The sequence below is a fragment of the Musa acuminata genome, chromosome BXJ1-6 (genome assembly GCF_036884655.1).
Source record: "Musa acuminata AAA Group cultivar baxijiao chromosome BXJ1-6, Cavendish_Baxijiao_AAA, whole genome shotgun sequence".
In the NCBI taxonomy this organism is placed as follows: domain Eukaryota; kingdom Viridiplantae; phylum Streptophyta; class Magnoliopsida; order Zingiberales; family Musaceae; genus Musa; species Musa acuminata.
Window position 1 is genome coordinate 11,006,239 of NC_088332.1, and position 19,176 is coordinate 11,025,414.

The 19,176-nt window shown below is 41.0% G+C and overlaps 4 protein-coding genes across 10 annotated transcripts; 1 reads left to right on the plus strand and 3 right to left on the minus strand.

Annotated features, from left to right (window-relative positions):
- Positions 1 to 740: 740 nt before the first annotated feature.
- Positions 741 to 6,635, minus strand: LOC135677432 (isocitrate dehydrogenase [NAD] catalytic subunit 5, mitochondrial-like). Its single transcript, XM_065189788.1, has 4 exons — positions 6,517 to 6,635; positions 6,369 to 6,441; positions 5,959 to 6,132; positions 741 to 866 (listed from the first exon to the last, which is right to left on the minus strand). Exons 1-4 carry the CDS (start codon positions 6,633 to 6,635, stop codon positions 741 to 743), a joined length of 492 nt encoding a protein of 163 aa, XP_065045860.1.
- LOC103987679 (MYB-like transcription factor 4) lies at positions 5,070 to 8,098 on the minus strand. The gene is given in 8 exon segments (XM_065187146.1): positions 5,070 to 5,366; positions 5,911 to 6,132; positions 6,369 to 6,441; positions 6,517 to 6,626; positions 6,742 to 7,295; positions 7,400 to 7,529; positions 7,614 to 7,655; positions 7,658 to 8,098. Coding segments are annotated over 4 exon segments (615 nt in total). The 5' UTR covers positions 7,746 to 8,098; the 3' UTR covers positions 5,070 to 5,366; positions 5,911 to 6,132; positions 6,369 to 6,441; positions 6,517 to 6,626; positions 6,742 to 6,940.
- A 1,495-nt stretch (positions 8,099 to 9,593) lies between these two features.
- LOC103987681 (protein-tyrosine-phosphatase PTP1) lies at positions 9,594 to 18,351 on the plus strand. Of its 7 annotated transcripts, XR_010514202.1 has the most exons (15): positions 9,594 to 9,877; positions 10,109 to 10,205; positions 10,308 to 10,390; positions 10,522 to 10,659; positions 11,661 to 11,798; positions 12,391 to 12,539; positions 12,628 to 12,769; positions 13,537 to 13,620; positions 14,530 to 14,747; positions 14,898 to 15,228; positions 16,222 to 16,380; positions 16,657 to 16,719; positions 17,448 to 17,635; positions 17,738 to 17,810; positions 17,897 to 18,351. XR_010514202.1 is itself a non-coding variant. In XM_009406052.3 (9 exons), the coding sequence occupies exons 1-8, from the start codon at positions 9,689 to 9,691 to the stop codon at positions 13,606 to 13,608; spliced, it is 1,008 nt and encodes a 335-aa protein (XP_009404327.2). In that variant the 5' UTR covers positions 9,595 to 9,688; the 3' UTR covers positions 13,609 to 13,620; positions 13,827 to 14,167. The 7 variants fall into 7 exon arrangements, 1 of the variants encoding a protein (XP_009404327.2); XR_010514201.1 differs by having other exon boundaries at positions 14,530 to 15,228; positions 17,732 to 17,810; XR_010514203.1 differs by having other exon boundaries at positions 14,530 to 15,228; positions 17,732 to 17,790.
- On the minus strand, positions 15,961 to 18,536 carry LOC135676219 (serine/threonine-protein kinase SAPK7-like). Its single transcript, XM_065187149.1, has 9 exons — positions 18,402 to 18,536; positions 18,221 to 18,295; positions 18,011 to 18,112; positions 17,890 to 17,943; positions 17,716 to 17,808; positions 17,522 to 17,614; positions 16,869 to 16,973; positions 16,649 to 16,747; positions 15,961 to 16,467 (listed from the first exon to the last, which is right to left on the minus strand). Exons 1-9 carry the CDS (start codon positions 18,519 to 18,521, stop codon positions 16,222 to 16,224), a joined length of 987 nt encoding a protein of 328 aa, XP_065043221.1. The 5' UTR covers positions 18,522 to 18,536; the 3' UTR covers positions 15,961 to 16,221.
- Positions 18,537 to 19,176: the final 640 nt, after the last annotated feature.

The window sequence follows — 19,176 nt, forward strand, 5'->3', positions numbered from 1 at the left end:
TCTAATTAATTTGGCTCTCTTCCTCTCTTACTCTCTCTTATAAGGAAGTAGTCGCTTTCTCTTACTCTCTCTTGCTATATATATATATATATATAGCCTTGATGCGTTATTGAAATAATCTCAAAGCATGGTTTAGCTCGGCCCGGTCCAATAACCATTCCTGGGTCCCGTGTCGTCGACAGTTCCAAATTGTCATCGTGGTCCAAAGCAACGCGGATCAAGATTTGATTAAACATCAAATTAAGAAATGAGGAATAAGCAGTGACATTTAGGTTGCTATGAGGCAGTATAAATTGGATAAGCAAGCTGGAGACTCCTCATCAATAATTTATTCGCCAACTGTATGATGTTATCCTGCGCGCACAGCACCCAACCTTCTTTCATTCGTGACATCAATCATTAAACTACTGATTCTTGTGCGACCAAGAACTTCACATGTTTCCTCACGCCACCCTACGTGACATAAAGGCCTCAGATCGGATGTCATCAACCCTCACGCCATAGTATAAAATCGTGAGCTGGTCTCCGGTAAAAGGGGGAGGCACAAAAACAAAAGAAAAAAAGAAAAGTAATCTCTCTCGTTACTAAGTTACTTGACGGAGTGGCCACAGCCGGGGATCACCCGACGAAGGCCATTTTTACAGGAGGGCGACCCCTCATTGACGGCGAGAGTCTCGGCACGAGGAGCGCCAGTCGCCCGACAGTGTGGAGTTGTTAATCAGTCCTGATCCCGACCAATGTCAACCAGCACTCCCTTCCGAGGGCCCGGCCATCTCTTCATCTAGATCATCCCACAATTGGCTCCCGACATCGATCCGCGGACCTAGTCGTGCAGACTCATCGGCCATGGCATATTTGTTCGCTAACTGGTTGCATGGCTCAAATCTAGCACATATTCCAACCAAACTGTTAATTCTTCCTTCTCCACGGATTTGATTCTAATCCGTATACATAAATATTATATGCTCATTTCATACGAACAAGTGAAGAATATATTCAAGCTAATAACTATCATATGCTAATTTCATAACATATAGCTTCACGAGTTAATGCCTAACTCGGACCTACCATATTATGTATATATCTGACCGCTTGGAGAATCTGGCTTCGCCAGTGTACTCAGCATTGTTAATTTCTCAAACGAAGATCACCTGTCTCACTCTGGTAAGGAACACGAGAAAGAGGGAGCAAGATTGGTACACCTCTCCCATATAAATACCCACCTCCATTACGTTTTCTATCTCTCTCTCTCTCTCCCTCATCATTTGATCGCTACCTCCTCCACTTCCTCTAGTCGTTCTCTGTCGGCATCTCGAGACTCCTAGGTTCGATCCCCTCCTCATCTTTGTCGAATTTTTTCTTGCTTCGATTTAATGAATTCTCTTATGATATATGATTGTTGAGTCTTGGTCATGTTTGAGGATTCTATATATCAAAGTGAGTTTTCTTCTTTTTCTGGCTAGTTTACCGAGTTCAGGTTGAAGGTTGGGTGTAGAGGCAAAGGATCACATTGCTCGGTCTTGGTTGGAGGCCGACGACTTCGACCAAGAGGTCGTTTGACGATCGATCATTCGGTGAGATCTTGATGACGACAAATCTTAGGTCGGTCGGTAGCTATGGGAGCATGTAATCCTTTGGCGTAGGGCAATCACTGCTGGACACGCCAACCTCATCGGATCGGGATTCGTTGATGCCACGAGTGATGGTTGGATCGATAGTTTTCTTTTGGGCACTGCTTTGATGGATGTTCTCGATTGTGATAAGGTACAACACATTGCCCTGTTTGCATCTTACAGCATGTTGCCCCTGTGGTCATCAGTGCTTTCGAAATAAAATTTTAATTTAAAAATTCAATCAATAAATTCGTATCAAAAATATATTTAATTTAGAATGTGAGTAAGAATAATGAGCAACTAAATCAGTTAGTAATAGTAAAACAAAGTATAAAAAAAATATAAATCGATTTATAGTAGTTTGATCATCCCGACGTACGTCTACTCTCGATTCCTCTTTCCTCGAGGCCACCGACTTTCATTACTGATCTTCTTTTCAACGGACAAAAATCAACTACCCTTGTTACAACTCTTTTTTCTTTTCACAGGTTTAGGAAAGAACCTTCAAATATCTTTTTTACAAGAAGATCTCACACCTCCTCTAAACTTAAGGAGGAAGAGGCTCAACACTTTTTAATAGAGTTTATACACTTAAAATCATAAGTTTTCACACTTTGCCAAGCAATCACCGTGGAGTATTTATAGACTCCAAATGGTTTAAAAAATAAAGGCAAAATTTTAAATTCTTGGATTTTCGAGCACTAGCGATACTACCGCCTGACAAAGCCTAAGAACTAGGGCTATGGCAGTATCATCGTCTACCTGGATGGTACTACCACTTGACAGCCTAGCGGTATCATCACTTAGGCTTGGTGTTACCACTGCCCAACCCAACCCCATGTCACTGAATTAGCCTTTCAACTGGCCCAATTTGACCCTAGTTCAAACCTAATAGACTCCTAATCAACTTTGCATGGTTACACTCAAAACCAACTCAATTAAACTATAAACAACTCTAATTACAATCATGAAGCCTTCAACACGTTGTCCGGTATGTTATCTGTTCATCTGGCACTTCGTCCAAACCTCCGGCACATCGTCCTTTCCTTTTACGTATTGCCCAATCCATCGATATATTGACCTCTCACAACATCCAATCTTCTTGGCGTAATACCCGATCCTTCCAGCCCGATGTCTGAACTCATGGTACGAAGTCCATCTTTTGGTATGTCGACCAATCCTCCGGCCTAACGTCCAATCTCTAACATGATGCTCTTTGATCCAACGTTTGATTCTCCTACTTCAACGATTTATCATTCGATGGTTCAAGTCCATGATCAAAGTTTTTCCTGCATCACTTATCTTAAATGCTTATTAGTTTATAAATTCATAAATTGATTTCATCATCAAAATTCAGGATTCAACAATCTCTCCCTTTTTTATGATGACAACCAATTGATGATGTAGTTTTAACTAAACTCCCCCTATCTATATGTCATTTTTTAAATTAACTGTTGGGAAATCTTGGGGGGCGACATCACATGCGCAACGGAATAACAGAAGAATAAAGTCTCCAAATTCTCAAAGTTGTGTTCATTGTCATGCGAAGATTGGTACGCAAAAATCACGAATTTAAAACTGGGTATAAGAAAAATTATGTTAGCTAGGGAGATCGTATATCTTTAAATCTCTGCAGATCTCTAGGAGAGGGTGAAGGAGGTCAAGTGCCCTCCTCTCTAGCAATGATCCACATAGCAGAGTTGTGACGATGCTCTTCAAAACTCTAGGTCTGCTTTAAGGTAGAGAGGGGGAGGAGAATAGGAGAGACAATAAAAAATCTCTAGCTTATGAACCACTAGTTCACTTCTATTTATGGAGGTCCACAACGATCATAAAGTAAATCAAAAATTTGATACAAGATAGAGTGATCAATAAAGTAAATCAAGAATCCATCAAAGATAAAGCGATTCACAAAGTAAATCACCGTGGTTAGATCGTTGGGTTACCCGTTCATTTCATGAAAGGCAAAATTAATTCGAAGATAATAAAATTGCATTGCGTAGCTGAATGGGATGACAGAGGGTTGTCTTGAGAAGCTCCCCGGTAGCCTCTAAAGTTTCCCGCCAAAAATAAGTAAATCAAGATTATAAATCCAAGCTGAAGAGATAGAGAGAGGGAGAAGGCGGAGGGAGGAGGATCCGGTGGAGAGAAGTAAGAAATGGATTGAAAGGGAAAGAGACAGAACGACAATTACGGGGCACAAAAGCATGGCTATGGGCCTTGCTGCGTTATCGAAATGATCTCAAAGCCTCGCTTAGCTCTGCCCGGCCCAATAACCATTCCTGGGTCTCAAACTACGTGTCATCGACAGCAATGCCAATTACGTGTAAGCTTTGGGAGAGCAAGAATTAATTATAGAGAGCTCCTACTCTTTGACAGCCTCATCATCGGAGAAGCATGGAGATGTCCATATGCATACCTTCTGGATGACTTGGAACAATTCTTCAACGCGTTCGCAACAAGTATATGTTTTGACTTCGATCAGCTGATCCAAAGGAAAATGTTGCAAGTCAACATGAGACATTTGAGCTGGTTGACATGACTAATTAAAAAAGGTGTCAAAGTCAGATACCAACTTAAACTCCACCTTATTCCTATTGACAAGTAACGTGCGTCTCACTCCACTCATTTTCTCTGCGCTTAGAACTCTCAAGCGCTAAGGTTACTAGCTTCGATCAATTTCCTATATGTTTCGATGACATTGGTGTTCGTCAAATCCACTTAAAAGTCAACCACCTGCTCGTTGAATCTACTGAGATCAAGCGTGTGGGCCCTCGGTTGCTTTGCTTCTCTCGTTTCCAGTACTGGTGTGGGTCAGCTCACTAGATTTGTATATCGTGGAGGGACCCTATCTCTCTCTCTCTCTCTCTCCCTATATATATATATATATATATATATATATATACATTATGTATGTATGTTATCATGACTCTTCTTCACTCTCGTCTCCTCTGCTAAAACAGAGATGGCCGCAGAGAGAAGCTCTTCTTCATCCGAGACGAAGGAAAGGCAGAGATTACCGCCTCGAAGAGGGCAAATAAAGCGTCGGATTATTGCTTGGCTCCTTCATAGTATCATCTGCATCGCTAAACGTACGGTCCTCTATGCCTTCTGCCATGGAGAGGCTTCCGTGAGCTCCGATCTCTAGCTCTGTTTGCTCTGGCCGCAACACAACTTCCATCGGTCACCACTCTGTTTTAGTGTTTCTAGCTATATTACGATGTTTTCTCTGGTACAATTTGGTAATACTTTTGTTCCGATCGTAATGGATGTGCTTTTTTGCTTCGAGTGTTGGGCTCCATCTTGCCTCCAATAATAATGGAAGCACACGAAGAAGAAGTCGAGTTCACCTGTAATGTCAATCTGGTGACAGAGAAAACATATCGATTAGCAGAGCATTTCCAAGTCATGATGGCGCGTTAGGATGACGAAGATGTCAATTAACATGAAGATGTTAGAAAAATTCTCTGAAATAAACTTGTCAAAAGCACGTCTCTGGTTGAGCATATCCCTCACCATTCTAAACCAAAATGACTGTCGTTGTTTATTATTAGCTTGACAAACTCCCGGGACAGAAATCGACCCATATGCTCCTGTGATTCACCATTGGTCGTCGGGACAGAAATCGAACCATGGCATGGAGGGAGTCGTCGCGAGAAGCCCCTCTATCGCTTTCTTTCAACCCTTCAGCTCAGCTACACGGTAGTTTGGCTTTTCCACGCTTCAACAAACGCTATTTTGATTGGTACCATCCTGGCATCAACAAGAAAGACAACACAAACATCAAATGCTCTGGTAATGTAGGCTTGTCAAAGAGGCATTGCCGCTCTTCCAACACAGAGAATGCATCATGTATGCTAGTAGGACCTATTCATATGCCCACATAATTTGGCATTGCACCATAATGAATTAAAGTCATGTGAACCCAAAATTCCTCAGTCTCATATATGTATCATCATAAAGGAATTGTTTCTCACGACAACGTAACTAATAGCAGTTCCTGTTGTCGAGCATACTCCATCTACCCACAAGAGAAAACACAGCTCAAGCTTTTAAAATGTAGTCACTCGCGCTTCATGCATAAAATGCAAAATGTGTTGACAAAAAAATGTAGAAGAAGTCGCAAGTGCAACGTGCTGTATGCCTTTAGTTAATTATTACATGTATTGCTTCAATCGAAGAAAATGGGAATAAATAGACGACGAAAAACTCCAAGAGCATTATTCATGTGATTGCAACTTAATATACTAGTGTGGGCAATCTACAACCGACTCAAACTAGCAATTACTATGTATACCGGTTATCCGGGTGTGCTGCCACAAACTTTCTAAAGATGATCGCATACTGCCTTTGTAAAATCTGTAGTTGACGAATTCCCACCAAGATCAACCGTTCGATACTTTCCTTCTGAAATGGTATTAAGTATAGCATTGTGGATTTGGTCAGCTTTGTCGGTAAGCCTCAAGTGGCGCAACATCATAACGGAACTCAGCAGGAGAGCAGTTGGGTTTGCAAGATTCTGGATACACAAATTCCAAAACAGATCAAACAAAAGCAGGAAGGCATCATACTGCAAAACAGGGCATAAAAATAACCTACGAGTTACCATGCAAAAATATACACACCGACACTAATCAAACCAAATCATATAAACTAATGAAAAAAAATGCACACTTTATGATCTGTTGTTCAGAATTCTGATTGATTCACTAAAGGACAGAATGCATACCACTGAATATAGAGAAAATCATTTACCTTTCCAGCTATATCAGGGGCTGACCCATGTACGGCTTCTGCTAGAGCGATGCCACCTTCACCAATGTTGCAACTAGAAATAAAACGGTCATAGAGTTAATTATTTTACCTTGTGAATTATAAATTGTTAAAAGCAAATCACATTTACCTAGGAGTTAAGCCCAGCCCTCCAATCAGTCCTGCACAAAGGTCACTGATTATATCTCCATAGAGATTGGGCATCACCAGTACATCGAAGAGAGTAGGATTTTTCACAAGCTGTCCCATTGATGCAGGAAAATGCTCATCAATTACAATATGGCATTACACTAAAATTACACAAGTTTTTAACTCTAAATATTTATTACATCTAACATGGATCATGAGAACCTACCCGCCGGTGTCCGGCTTCCCTTATCACTTCAGTTCGTTTTGTTGCAGAAGAACCTTTTTCGCAAGCAAAAAAAGTACACACATCAGAATTGGCTACTGAAGCACCTTTACTCATCTAAGCTGTATGTGTTGTCCTTCCTCTACTGTAACTAAATACAAGTGTTTTTGGGATGTTCTGGGCGCAGCTACAGGCTTCGGTACTAGCTTGGGTTAAACCAAGATTGCAGCACAAAGTATTGTGATGTGGTTGCCACTGACACTTCTGCAGAAGGGTGGTAAGGAGGGCTTATGGAGAGATCGAGATTGAGGTCGGTGCTGCTGCTGCTGCCGTCGTCGCTGGAGAAGCTTAAGACCTTTGCTACAGTCGTGCAGTCCTGAGCCATGGACACGTCTTGTTGTTTTAAGGTAGCGAAGGGGTTAGTGATCAGCTCGATGGGTCGGTGAGTCTGAGGGTCGAGGCCACGGCCGAGGAGCTTCCTCTTGATGGTTGTATTCCAGTAGTTCTTGATCTCGTTGTCGGTCCTACCCGGCAATCGCCCTGCTATGAGAGACCATCTGAAAGCATCAAACAGATCAATTCATGCTCAAGTATTGGGATCATCTTATCTCACTGGCATCATATTCACAGGAAAAGAAGAAGGAGGTGATCTAGTATGTACTTGTTCCCAAGCAAGCCATGGAGTTTGATGATGAGCTCGTCTTCTGCCGCCGTAAAGTTGCCGCGCTTGAGATCGGGGCGGAGGTAGTTTATCCACCTGAGCCGGCAGCTCTTGCCACATCGAAGCAGACCTTCAAGAGCAGGCAAATCCCCAGTAGATAACAACTGCAAGCGACATACGATTAACCCTAAGCTTCTCAGAATAAGGTACCTACCTGCAGCTTTGGGGAGTGATCTCCAGCAGCCTTCGCCATGGCCTTGATGTAAGAGATCAGCTTCTCGTCTTCCTCTTTCGTCCAAGCTCCCTTGTTCGTATGAGCCTTCTCACAGCACGGAGACCTGCCCATGCTGGCTAGCTATGGTGGTTTCAAGCGGAAGAAGAAAGAAGAGAAGAGATCAAAAGGGAGAAGTCGAGTGTTGGGACGAGGGAAGAGAGTCGAATGCTCGATTTATATGAGAGAGGAGGTGAATCGAGTACTGAGCTCATCGACACTAATCCTTGAGCAACTCACTTGATTGAGTTGTGTTTGGCTGGATTTGGTCGGCAGCTCTACTTTTCAGTAAACATTTCCTGTTCCATTAGCACATGATTTCATTTCCTTGTTCATTTTGTTATCTACTTTCTCTCTCTATCTGCATCATCTTTATCCATCTCCACTTGCAGCCTTTTAGGACATCACAGCCGACCATCTTTTATGGGTGCCAGAAATCAAACTTGCTTCATACATCTATGATTTTGTGAGCAGAAGAACGAGAGAGAAAACAAATAGAGATGGCAAACAACTACCTGCCCAACATGGCACAGTCCCTGATGTCCTCGATTCACTGTGCCATTTCAGGTAATGCTCCCGGGACTGATGGTGTTCGTTGCACCTAACGTTGGTTTGAGAGACAGATTTCTGAGTTGGCACGCCACCTGAACTGTGATGTTCTTCTATGCAACATAGCAACATATATATATATATATATATATATATAAGAGTTCTATTTGCTTCTTCTTTTTTGTCACATTTTCAACATATTTCTAGGAATTTTTGGTATTTATTGTTACACGAAGGTCGTTGACCGGTGAGTCAGCTCGGTTGGATTCAGTGTCAAAAGCATAAGCCTTTTTAGGTTCCACATAAGCTATCACATTGGATTAAGTAGAAAGTGAGTGCGATAGACTGATTTGTGAGGAGTAATTGGCCCGTGGTTAGTGGCTTACGGATGTCTTGAGGTGTGGTTTGTTCGTTGGAGAAGACAGAGTCTGGTCTAAGGAGCGCTTCGCTTAGCCAATGGATGCCACATCCCCTATAGTCTTGCTTACTTATGCGAAGAGCCCTGCACAATAGGTCAGTGTGAAGATGTCCTAACCCAACCAATCCAATGGAGAATGAGAGTTATCAAGGAAGAGTTGTGAGAAGAGATAGTGAAAGCCCGCCTACCCTATTTAGTATGGGGGCTTGACTTTTATACATGAGTGTCTGGTAGGAGAGAGGGAGATCAATGACGCTCCCCCTTACCTTGCTATATGGGGGTCATTAATGAAGACGGTTGATGGGGGCATCTTTCCAACGGCGACACTAATGTTGGACGATCATGATGTCTTTCCTTGTTTGGTCTCTTGACTTGTTTAGGTGAAACAGGGAGTGGTCCCTATCCTTTTGTCCGAAAGGAAAGGTCGAAAGAGTTGAGCCATGCCATCGATCATTAATACGGGTGCATGGGCCTTGCTTCAATTGGGACCGGAGATGTCAACGATGTATGGGTCTTGCAAACCCCTTTTGGGAGGTTGAGATTGTTAGGAATCGTGGGTCGATCTCTTGTCAATGGACGTAGAGGGTTGTTGAGAGTTTTCATGTCATTGCTTCGGTGGCTTCCTTGGTCCGTGATGGGATGAGTTGACAATACCGTTCTTTCCCCTAATTATTTTAAGAACCTTCTAGTTCAGTTAAATTGATGATGTATATAATATGTGTATTCTTTAAATAAGGGACTTCAATTTTAGGAAGACTAATAATTAGAGCTGGTGATTAAGAACTCGGGAGAATGTATGATGACCAGAAGGTTCAAGGTTAGAAAAAATTAATATTGAGGTGTAGAATGTAAATACAACAGACAACGAAACTAATATGAAAATACTAAATAGTATGAGGACTAATATGTAAGAATACCTATCTGTGTATTAGCCCATTCTACCTTGCCGACTCACTTCTCCGATCACATCTTTTGGGGCTTCCACAGAGCGAGAGGCTCCGAAGCGACGGGAAACTGCACAGGCCGCTGCTGCGGGGCTCGCGCACCGGCGATGGCTGCCGTCTCCGCCCCCGTCCCCGCCCCCTCCTCCACCTTCAACCTAGGCGGTCTCTGCTCCGATCCGCCACCGCCGCTCCGCCCCTCGGGTGAACAGCTAAAGTACTGCTCCGAAGCACTAGATTTCTTCAAGGAGAAGCTCAGAACCCCTACTAGGATCGCCCAGGAGTTCCACCGTCTCCAGGTCTCACTCGATCCCTCTCTTGCCGCCGTCTTCATCGGATAGCGCATTTGAATCTCGATCTAGGATAACGTTCAATTTCTTGCCTTTTGTTTGTCTTTCTTTCTTTAACCTTGTGGACCTTTTTTTGGGGTAATAAGTTTAATTTTTGAATGCTTGATTTTTTTTAATTGTTGATCTCGGTGCTTCCTCCAAGAAATCTGAGATCTTGGTTTGGGTGTGCTTTTTTGCCAGGAGATGAGGCCAACGATGGATGAGATTGTGAGAAAGTGTTCCGTGGCTCTGCGAGATGCAAACTTGGATAAAAATCGCTACACAGATATTCTCCCATGTAATTGCACAGAGGGATCTTCTTTTCCAAATAATTGAAGCATTTTGGTTATCTTGGAATTCTGGTGTAGAAGGTTTCTTAGTTTCCTTTTTTCTCTTTCAGTTGACAATAACAGGATCGTTCTCAATTCAACAAGGGACAGCACCTCCTTGAGGAACAATTATATCAATGCGAGTCTTATTGGGGTACAGTCACCCTACTAGCAGTATTATTTTGTCATGTTGACCTTGAAAGAGCATAGTTATGCCCAGTGGACCAAGTCGGTGAACATGCTTGATGAGTATTTTTCTTTGACCTTGACAAATCTTAAATGCAGCTAGCATCTGGTGAAAAAGTCTCGCAGTTTATTGCTACACAAGGTCCACTCCCTGAGACCTTTGAAGATTTTTGGGAGATGGTATTTGAATATCGTTGTCCTGCAATCGTGATGCTAACACGTGTTGATAATCACAGGGTACTTATTTTATTGCAATTTATGTTGTAAAATCTTTTTTTTATTGATATCATCTTTGATGTTACTGGTTTCACCATTCAAGATTTATCCATGAGCATTATATGTTCTGTGAGTCAAATCATTATGCTGTCCCTATTTCTTTTCAAGTTTTGCTGCTGACTTCCATCAACCAACATAGATATATTGCTATTCAAATGGAAATAAACTTCTTGTTAGAGGTAGCATTGTATAATTATGTAAAAATTGCATACTATTGCATGCTAATAATCTTGACTTAATTGACCAAACAAAGAATCGCTAATGGTACACTACGACATATTTCATTTGACCTTCTTTTAGGTTTATAAGAATTAGTTCGACATTACATTGACTATCAAACACAATAATATGCCTAAATGAGACTCTAATGTTCATTAGGGGTATTGTGATAGCTACCAAAATGAATACTGTCTTCTTATTGCTTTGGCAGACATTCTTCGTGTTTGCCTTAATTGAACACTAATTCAATAATCACTTATAGGAAGGAAACACCGATTTAAAATTAGAAATGACATGGATATCTTATGATGTTGTTAGCTGACTGCTACTAGAAGGAAAATGAAAACAAGAGATGATTCGCAACTTTAACATCTAGAGGATGGTATATAAGAAGATGAAACATGCCAATTCAAGTTTCATCTATCATTGTTATTCTCTGATAACTTAGATGAATCTCTTTCTATACATAGACACATGCATTGGTAGGCTACTGGATTTCATCTGGACATGATATTCTTTCATCTATAATTCTTTTTCATATTTCTTCTTGTTGATTTGAAGCTCTGTAATTTTGTCTAGGCTACTACTGCTTTTTTTTGTAGAATTACCATTCAATAGATGATGCAACAATTCCATGATTTGCACAATTTTCTGCAAATATACTTTAATTCACCTTGTTCTCACTGCTGTTACATCATGCTCCATTATCTTGAACAATTATCTTTATCTCGGAAAACTGGCAGATGATGAGGAAATGTGCTAATTATTTTCAAGCACAAAATGGGCTCAGAGAATTTGGAAAAATCAGTATTGAGACGAAATATACGAGAACATCTGATTCTTCATTAGTGCTGCGCTGCTTGGAAGTGAAACACAAAGAGGTGAAACAAACGTTGATTTTCTTCTGACATTTCTCTTTGTCCTTACAGGGATATAAAAATGCAATTATGGCGTTATTTTACATGTTTAACAATTTATCTCTCTTTTACGTTTTTTTATAAGACTTTTCAACAATTTGTCTGCTAATGTTAATAGTCACTATAAACTATATTGACAACATGCCAAAAGTTTTGGTAAAGTGTGCACATATATTATAAACTTATGCTTTTTACTTATTGAAGCAATTTTCTTAATTAAAGGTTACCTTTATGTTGTTGGTTTGGGGACAGGAAGCTTGTCTGAGCTGTATTATGGGCTAAGAAAACATTCTGTCAAACTTTCCTGATCTTGTTATATGTTATAGCGCATCTGAAATGGATTAGCAAGATACATGACCTTTTAACAGTGTTGTGTCAGTTTCAAGTGATTTCTCTCTTGGTTCATTTGAATTTTGTGTTCTTGTAAATCCTCTATGTAGTGATTTTTTTTTTCTATCAATATACTTAGACTGCTTATTGTTAGTGGAAACTTCTATTTTGATCTTTACTTGTTTCCTTAATGGTGAATTTTTATTTCCGGTTGCTTTTCTTGTAGTTGGTGAAACCAGCCCTTTCGGTTCTCCATATCCAGTACCCTGAATGGCCTGATCATGGGGTGCCTGAGGATACTGCATCAGTTCGGGAAATTTTTGAAATGACACATCATTTACCACCAGAAATTGGCCCTATTGTTGTGCATTGCAGGTTCAGAACTCAACAATTTGCTCATTTGCCTTAATATCCTTCTCCTCACCGAATCCGAAGCCTGACACACTATGTTCTTTTTGCTCAGTGCAGGTATTGGGAGAACTGGTACGTATTGTACCATTCACAACACACTGCAAAGGGTTCTCATTGGTGATATGTCTTCTTTAGATCTTAAGAAAACTATTTCTGAGTTCAGATCACAACGGCTAGGGATGGTTCAGACAATGGTATCTCCAATTCCTCATGTTTCTTTTATTCTTTACTAACATATAGATACACAATAATCTGCTACATATAGTTTGCTTTTATCTAATGGAATTAGGAGTCTTGACAAGAAATGGCTTCAAAAGAAAATAAAAAACATTTGTTAGCTCTTAACAGCAACATTACCAGTTAAATGTTGAAGAGTATCCACACTAACCTTTTGTGGGATGAATCTGATCATCTGAGCCTTTTTTCTGTTTATGCTGGATGATATATAATACTCAAGAGTACGGAAGGCTGAATGTGAGATCGGCAAAAAAAATTACAGAATTGTCTGTCAATGAGACACTTCTCCATATATTTGTTTCTGAACCTCATAAGTCTATATATATATGTATATGGCAAGTGGAATTTTAGTAATATCTCAACAGCAGAAGGATGAAATGTTAAGCTCTTGGGATTGACATTCATATTGATATCATGAATAAACCAAAGATCCAATGGAACAAATATCAGTAGGAACTTAATTGTCCAGTTATATTGATATAATGAAAATTGATTAGGATCCAATATTATCATAATACATTGAACATGGGAATTGTGCATATGACAATACATGCACATGTGACTAATATCATATTGTACTAATCAACTTTGTAACAACTTGAACTGCCAGTGCTGTCTATAGGAAATCAATCAATAAAAAGATGATAATAGGCAATGGATAGTTGTTGAGACCATGAACTGCAGGAATTATACTGCTGATCTATTCTTGGACTTTAATTGTCAGGAACAATATTTCTTCTGCTATGATGCAATCGTGGATGAACTAGAAGAACTCCTCTCCAGGTCCGCACACTAGAAGCTCTAGAAGGTACCTCTGCATATTATGCATCTACTAATGCTGATTGAGTACTTAACGGGACATTATGAATCAAACAAGACTGGTAAAGAAAAATGTGATGACTCTATCTTCTGCTTCATGTGTTCTAAGAGCCTGTTTCTCATCAAGACCGCCTAGGATACTACAATTCTTGTGATAACAACTTGGTATATTCTTTGTTTCGTGTTTTGTATCAGACTACACGTAGGATATTAATCCTAGAAGTCCAGCATAAGTTTGCGGATCCAACACCAACAATTTCAGCCTAAAGGATTTATGCATGCCTTGTTTACAGTCCATCAGCACGTCGTCGAAACAAAGAAATCGTCATGATGATGAGATTACAGTCAGAAATCCTGTTGATGCTTTAGATTTCCTAAATCCAGTTGTTTCTGTGTTGTTGCATGTCTCATCTAATTGATTCTTTGTAGTTGACTTCTTATGTTATAGTCTACACATTGCTTCCACATGTATGAGACATTTGAAACATGAGATTTTTGGACATTAAAGATCATTAACTATTCAGGATATCAAATTATTACCGATTGGCTTACTTTGACTCTTATTAACACCTTGGAATTATTCCGTTTGAGAGGGTTTCTCAGATTTGTGTGTGGGTTGCATGGCTGAAATCTAACACATATTCCAGCCAAAAGTGTTAATTCTTCCTTCTTGACGGATTTGGTTCTAAGCCGTATACGTAAAAAGTATTTAGATTTCGTCCCACAAACTGATGTGAATGGATGGATTTTTTAATTTGATCTTTCTGACACTCAGATTAGTAAATAAATAAATAAATATATGCTCATTTCATATCATATAGCTTCATGAGTTAATACCTAACTTTGACCCACGACATCATGTATATATCTGATCACGTGGAGAATTTAACTTCATCAGGTTACTCGGCATCGTTAATGCTCGAACGAAGATCACCTGTCGCGCTCAGCCAGGGAACACGAGAAAGAGGGAGCGAGATCGGTGCACCGCTCCCTTATAAATACCGACCTCCGTTGCCGTTTCTCATCTCCCTCCCACCCCTCCCCCCACCTCATCATTTGATCGCTGCCTCCTTCGCTTCCTCTGGTTGTTCTCCTTCGGCATCTCGAGACTCCTGGGTTCCATCCCCTCCTCATCTTTGCCGAATTTTCTTGTTTCGTTTGATGGATTCTCTTCTGATCTCTTTGTCTTCTGATGTATGATTGTTAAGTCTTGGACATGTTTCTGGATTCTTCACATCAAAGTGTGTTTTCTTCTTTTTCTGGCAGGATTACCGAGTTTGGTTTGAAGATTCGGTGCAGAGGCAAAAGGATCGCACTGCTCGATCTCGGAGGCCGACAACTTCGACCTGGAAGCCGTTCGATGATCGGTCACTAGGCGAGATCTCGACGACGGCAAATCTCAGGCCGGTCGGTAGCTGTGGAAGCATGTACTCCTCGGGCGCGGGGCGATCGTTGCTGGACACGCCAGCCTCATCGAATCGGGATTCGTTGAAGCCACACGCGATGGTTCGATCGGTAGTTTTCTTCCGAGGGCTGCCGGTGGGGGCATGATAGCACATGAGATCATGCCTCGAAGGAGGCTTTTGATTATGATCAGGTACAGAGTGTTGCCCCTGTTTGCATCTTACAGTATAACAAATAGATTTGCTTGAGAAATTTGCTAACTAATAGATCGATAGAGAAACAACACTTCACCTTGGACTAAGAGATCGACTAGTAGGTATATGGAAAACTCCTCTAAGGGACCATAGAGTAGTATATCCAAATAGGACTTTCTCTGAAAGCAGAACCAAGTGCATAAAGAGACGGTTACGGTTGTAGGAAGGAGATGGTGTTAGGATATGCTCATGGATACTAGTAAAACAGAAATTTACTAATATTATTGGATAGAATTCCTATTTATTCAAATATATGCCAACATATATTTTTTTGTTGTGTAGTATATGGTGTAGATTGAAAAACCAATTACTGTACAAAAACATTAAAAAGACCATACAAATCCAAATTATTATTTATATTGCACAAATAATATTAGGAAAGTCTTCACATGCACTTCTGACCTAAATAAACTTTAGAAATCACTTCTAAGTTTTTGCTAAGGCAAATTACATGACTGTAGTGTCAGGTATCAGATTCAAAGAATTGAGGAGGGCATATGTAATTTAGATAAGATCAATGGAAAATATTATATGTAAGTCAAGCATGCAAAAATTGCACAGCCAGTTAAACTTGCATAGCAGAAAGTAGTCGGTTCAACCATGATTGATTTGATCTAAATTTAAGCTGATCTAGATGTTCTTTTTCTTTGGATGAAAGAATGGGAGCAATGTTATGCACAGAACGTATTCATATGATACGAAGTACAAGATAAAAGATCATTCATTATAAACATGTAACGAAAGAAACAAGGGCAAAAATAACCACAAAGAATATTGAACACTGTTTCTTTCTTTCCTTCCTTCCTCTTTTTTTATTCCTTTTTTTTTGTTGCTTTTTTTTGCCTCTGGAGGAAATCAGCCAGTTGGGTGTAGCCAGCCCACTATTTTTCTGGCTTGTCATGCTCGTCTTCTTCCTCTGCTTCATTGTGCAGTTACTCTTGCTTGCCCTCCTGCGGCTCCTCTTCATCGTCAGGCCAGCTGAAGCCTGCATCGAAAGCTGATGATGGTGGTACCCTTGCCACCCTGACGATCTGAGTTATATCTGCCACACTCTGATGGGAATAGGTGGGCATGTTGTCATCCTTCTTGCGGTACGTTGCTTGTGCTGCTTCTGTTAGCTCTCTAGGCAAATTTTTCAAGAACCAAAGGTGTTCCCTTATCTCCTTGATCGTTATCCTCTGCAGAAAGAGATTTAACATGTTATATATCAAACGCTAAATTCCTTTTCTCCAACAACTCCGTGACGATGTCGATCTCCCACACCACACTTCACAAATTTAACATGTTGCTTATCTTCACAAATTTTACCAGCAACTCACTCATTTCTCAGGTTACACACCATAAAGTTTTATGAATTACCTTTGCAGGGTTGGCCACAAAGATCCGAGAGAGAAGATGCCTGCAGTCCTGGGAGAGATGAACATATTCGGGTATCTTGTACTGAACACTCCTTATTCTCTGCAATCAAAGCTAGAACATCAAGTGCCGAATGGTACAAAACTCATGTCCTGCTTAGTAACATAGGAAGCAGAGGAGACTGGAAACAAAATCACAGGCATTTAAGTTCGAAAGATTTCACCTCAATGGTCTTCCTGAAATTTTTCTTGTCATCTGGGTCTTCAAAGGGGTAGGCTCCCACCAACATCACATACAATGTAACACCACAGGACCATACATCTGCCATCTACATGGACATATACACCTCTTAGGACAAGCTAACAAGATAGCAGCATAAGGGGAACTTTTTTGAAGACAATAACATAACAAAACTCCTACCATGTACATGCATCAGACTTTAGATGCTGGAGTAGGTAAACAAATTAGATGTGGTAAAATTATATGCAAAATGTTCATTCAACTTGACAGTGTCCATATCCATGATAAGTCAATAGCTACATCAAAAATGTTTCTGAATTGTATTCAGGTATCAAGACTCTTCTCTGATAATTTTTTTTGTCACAAAATAAATCTTAGGATGGTGGAGGCATCAACATTGTATAATAAAGTCATTCATTCACAATTCTATGATATTTTGTTTTTTTTGTTTTTGTTTTCACCATGACCAACTGATCGTGTCCTTTGCAAATCTTAGTGACTTTCTTACTCTCAAATAAGACTTTGTCATCTCACATAGATTACATCAAACATATCGTTGTAGGCCCCACAATGTCTTCAAAATATCCACAAAACCAGTCGTGCTGTCACTGAAGAGAATCAATTTATGGTGCTCACCTTTCCATCGTACTCTCGCTGGGAGAGGACCTCAGGAGCAATGTATGCAGGGCTTCCCACCGTCGATTTCGGCCGCGAGTGAAGCACAGATGACTAAATTCTCCACACAAAAAGGTAAGTATAAACAATTTTGTTCATAGGAATGGAAATAGCACTTGCAATCGGAGACCACATAAAAGAATATTATGATTAACCTTAGAGTAACCAAAGTCGCAGATCTTGAGTCGAGGTGCCGGGCTGCCATCAAGCAGAGTGTTCTCCATCTTCAGGTCTCGATGGCAAATTTGCTGTAAACATCGGACTCAATCAGACAATTCCAAATGAAATTTGCATTTCTTTTACCGATTAAAACTGATTTATGATTTTACCATGAAGTGGCAGTAGCTGACGCCGCAGATGAGCTGCTGAAAGAAGTACCTCGCCTAGAGATGCAGCAACAGAGCTTTAGAGCAGAATCAACAAGGAAGAAGATGAAGGGAGGGGTAATACCTCGTCCTCGCTGAATCTTCCCGTCACGCAGATCCGCTCGAAGAGCTCTCCACCGGCGGCGTACTCCATGACGATCCCCAGATGCGTGGGCGTGAGCACAACCTACAACGACGGAACAAGAGATCAAGGAACCGATCTTTTTCGTTCCTCAAGAGGTACGTCGACGAATCATGAAACCCTAAGCAGACGCGACGAGGAGCCCAAGCCCACCTCCTTGAATCTGATAATATTGGGATGCCGAAGCGACCGGTGATTGATGATCTCCCTCGCCACCTTCTCATCGATCTAACCCCTCGCAAAGAATTCAAGAAACAAGAAACACGATAGTGCTCCGTTCTGAACGACCAAATCCCACGAGAAGATGACATCGGAAGAGGGCCAAAGAACGAACCTTTTCACCTCTGGGGATGTACTTCATGGCGACGAGCTCCTTGGTCTCCTTGTTCCGCATCAACCGGGCGACTCCAGAGTTCCCCGACCCGATATCTCTCACCACCTCGTACTTCTCCATCCCCTTGCCTTCCGGCAATCTTCCCCGCGGGTAGAGGTCGATCGGCCGATCTTTGCGCGACGACGAAAGCCGGATGCTCGTCGAGGCTCGGCCAAAGACCAACCGAGGAGGAGGAGGAGGAGGAAGAGGAATCTGGCCTTCTACCTCTCGGTCGTCGTCTTCTACGATACGAATCGTGTGAGGAAGAATCTCGGGTATATCTCTGCGTCGCGCTCGCCTTCCTTCGATCACCGCTTTCCGGGGGACGAGAACAAACCGATGCGATAAATATGAGTCTCCGGCAGAGAAATAGGAAGAAAAAGAATAGGTTTACGTTTTATGGCCCAAATTACATATTTGCCCATGCGATGTACGGTTTCGAGGACTCTCTTAGTGTTAGAGAGATCATAATGGCCATTGCATTACGAGGCAATAACAGACAAGAACAACAAGAAGGCTGTTAAAGGGTAGTATTGGAATTTAGACGTCGGGGTTGGGGACGGTCTTCCTAATTTGACTAAGATATCATTTGTCATTATATTGAAGAACCCTAAATGACTTGGGATAGAGCTTTTAATTGAATACTGGTTTATTTCATAGATTAAGGTTTCAAATCACCTCTTCTATAAATTTAAATCCGTCTGATCCCACTTCCCTTACACCTTCAGTGTTATGG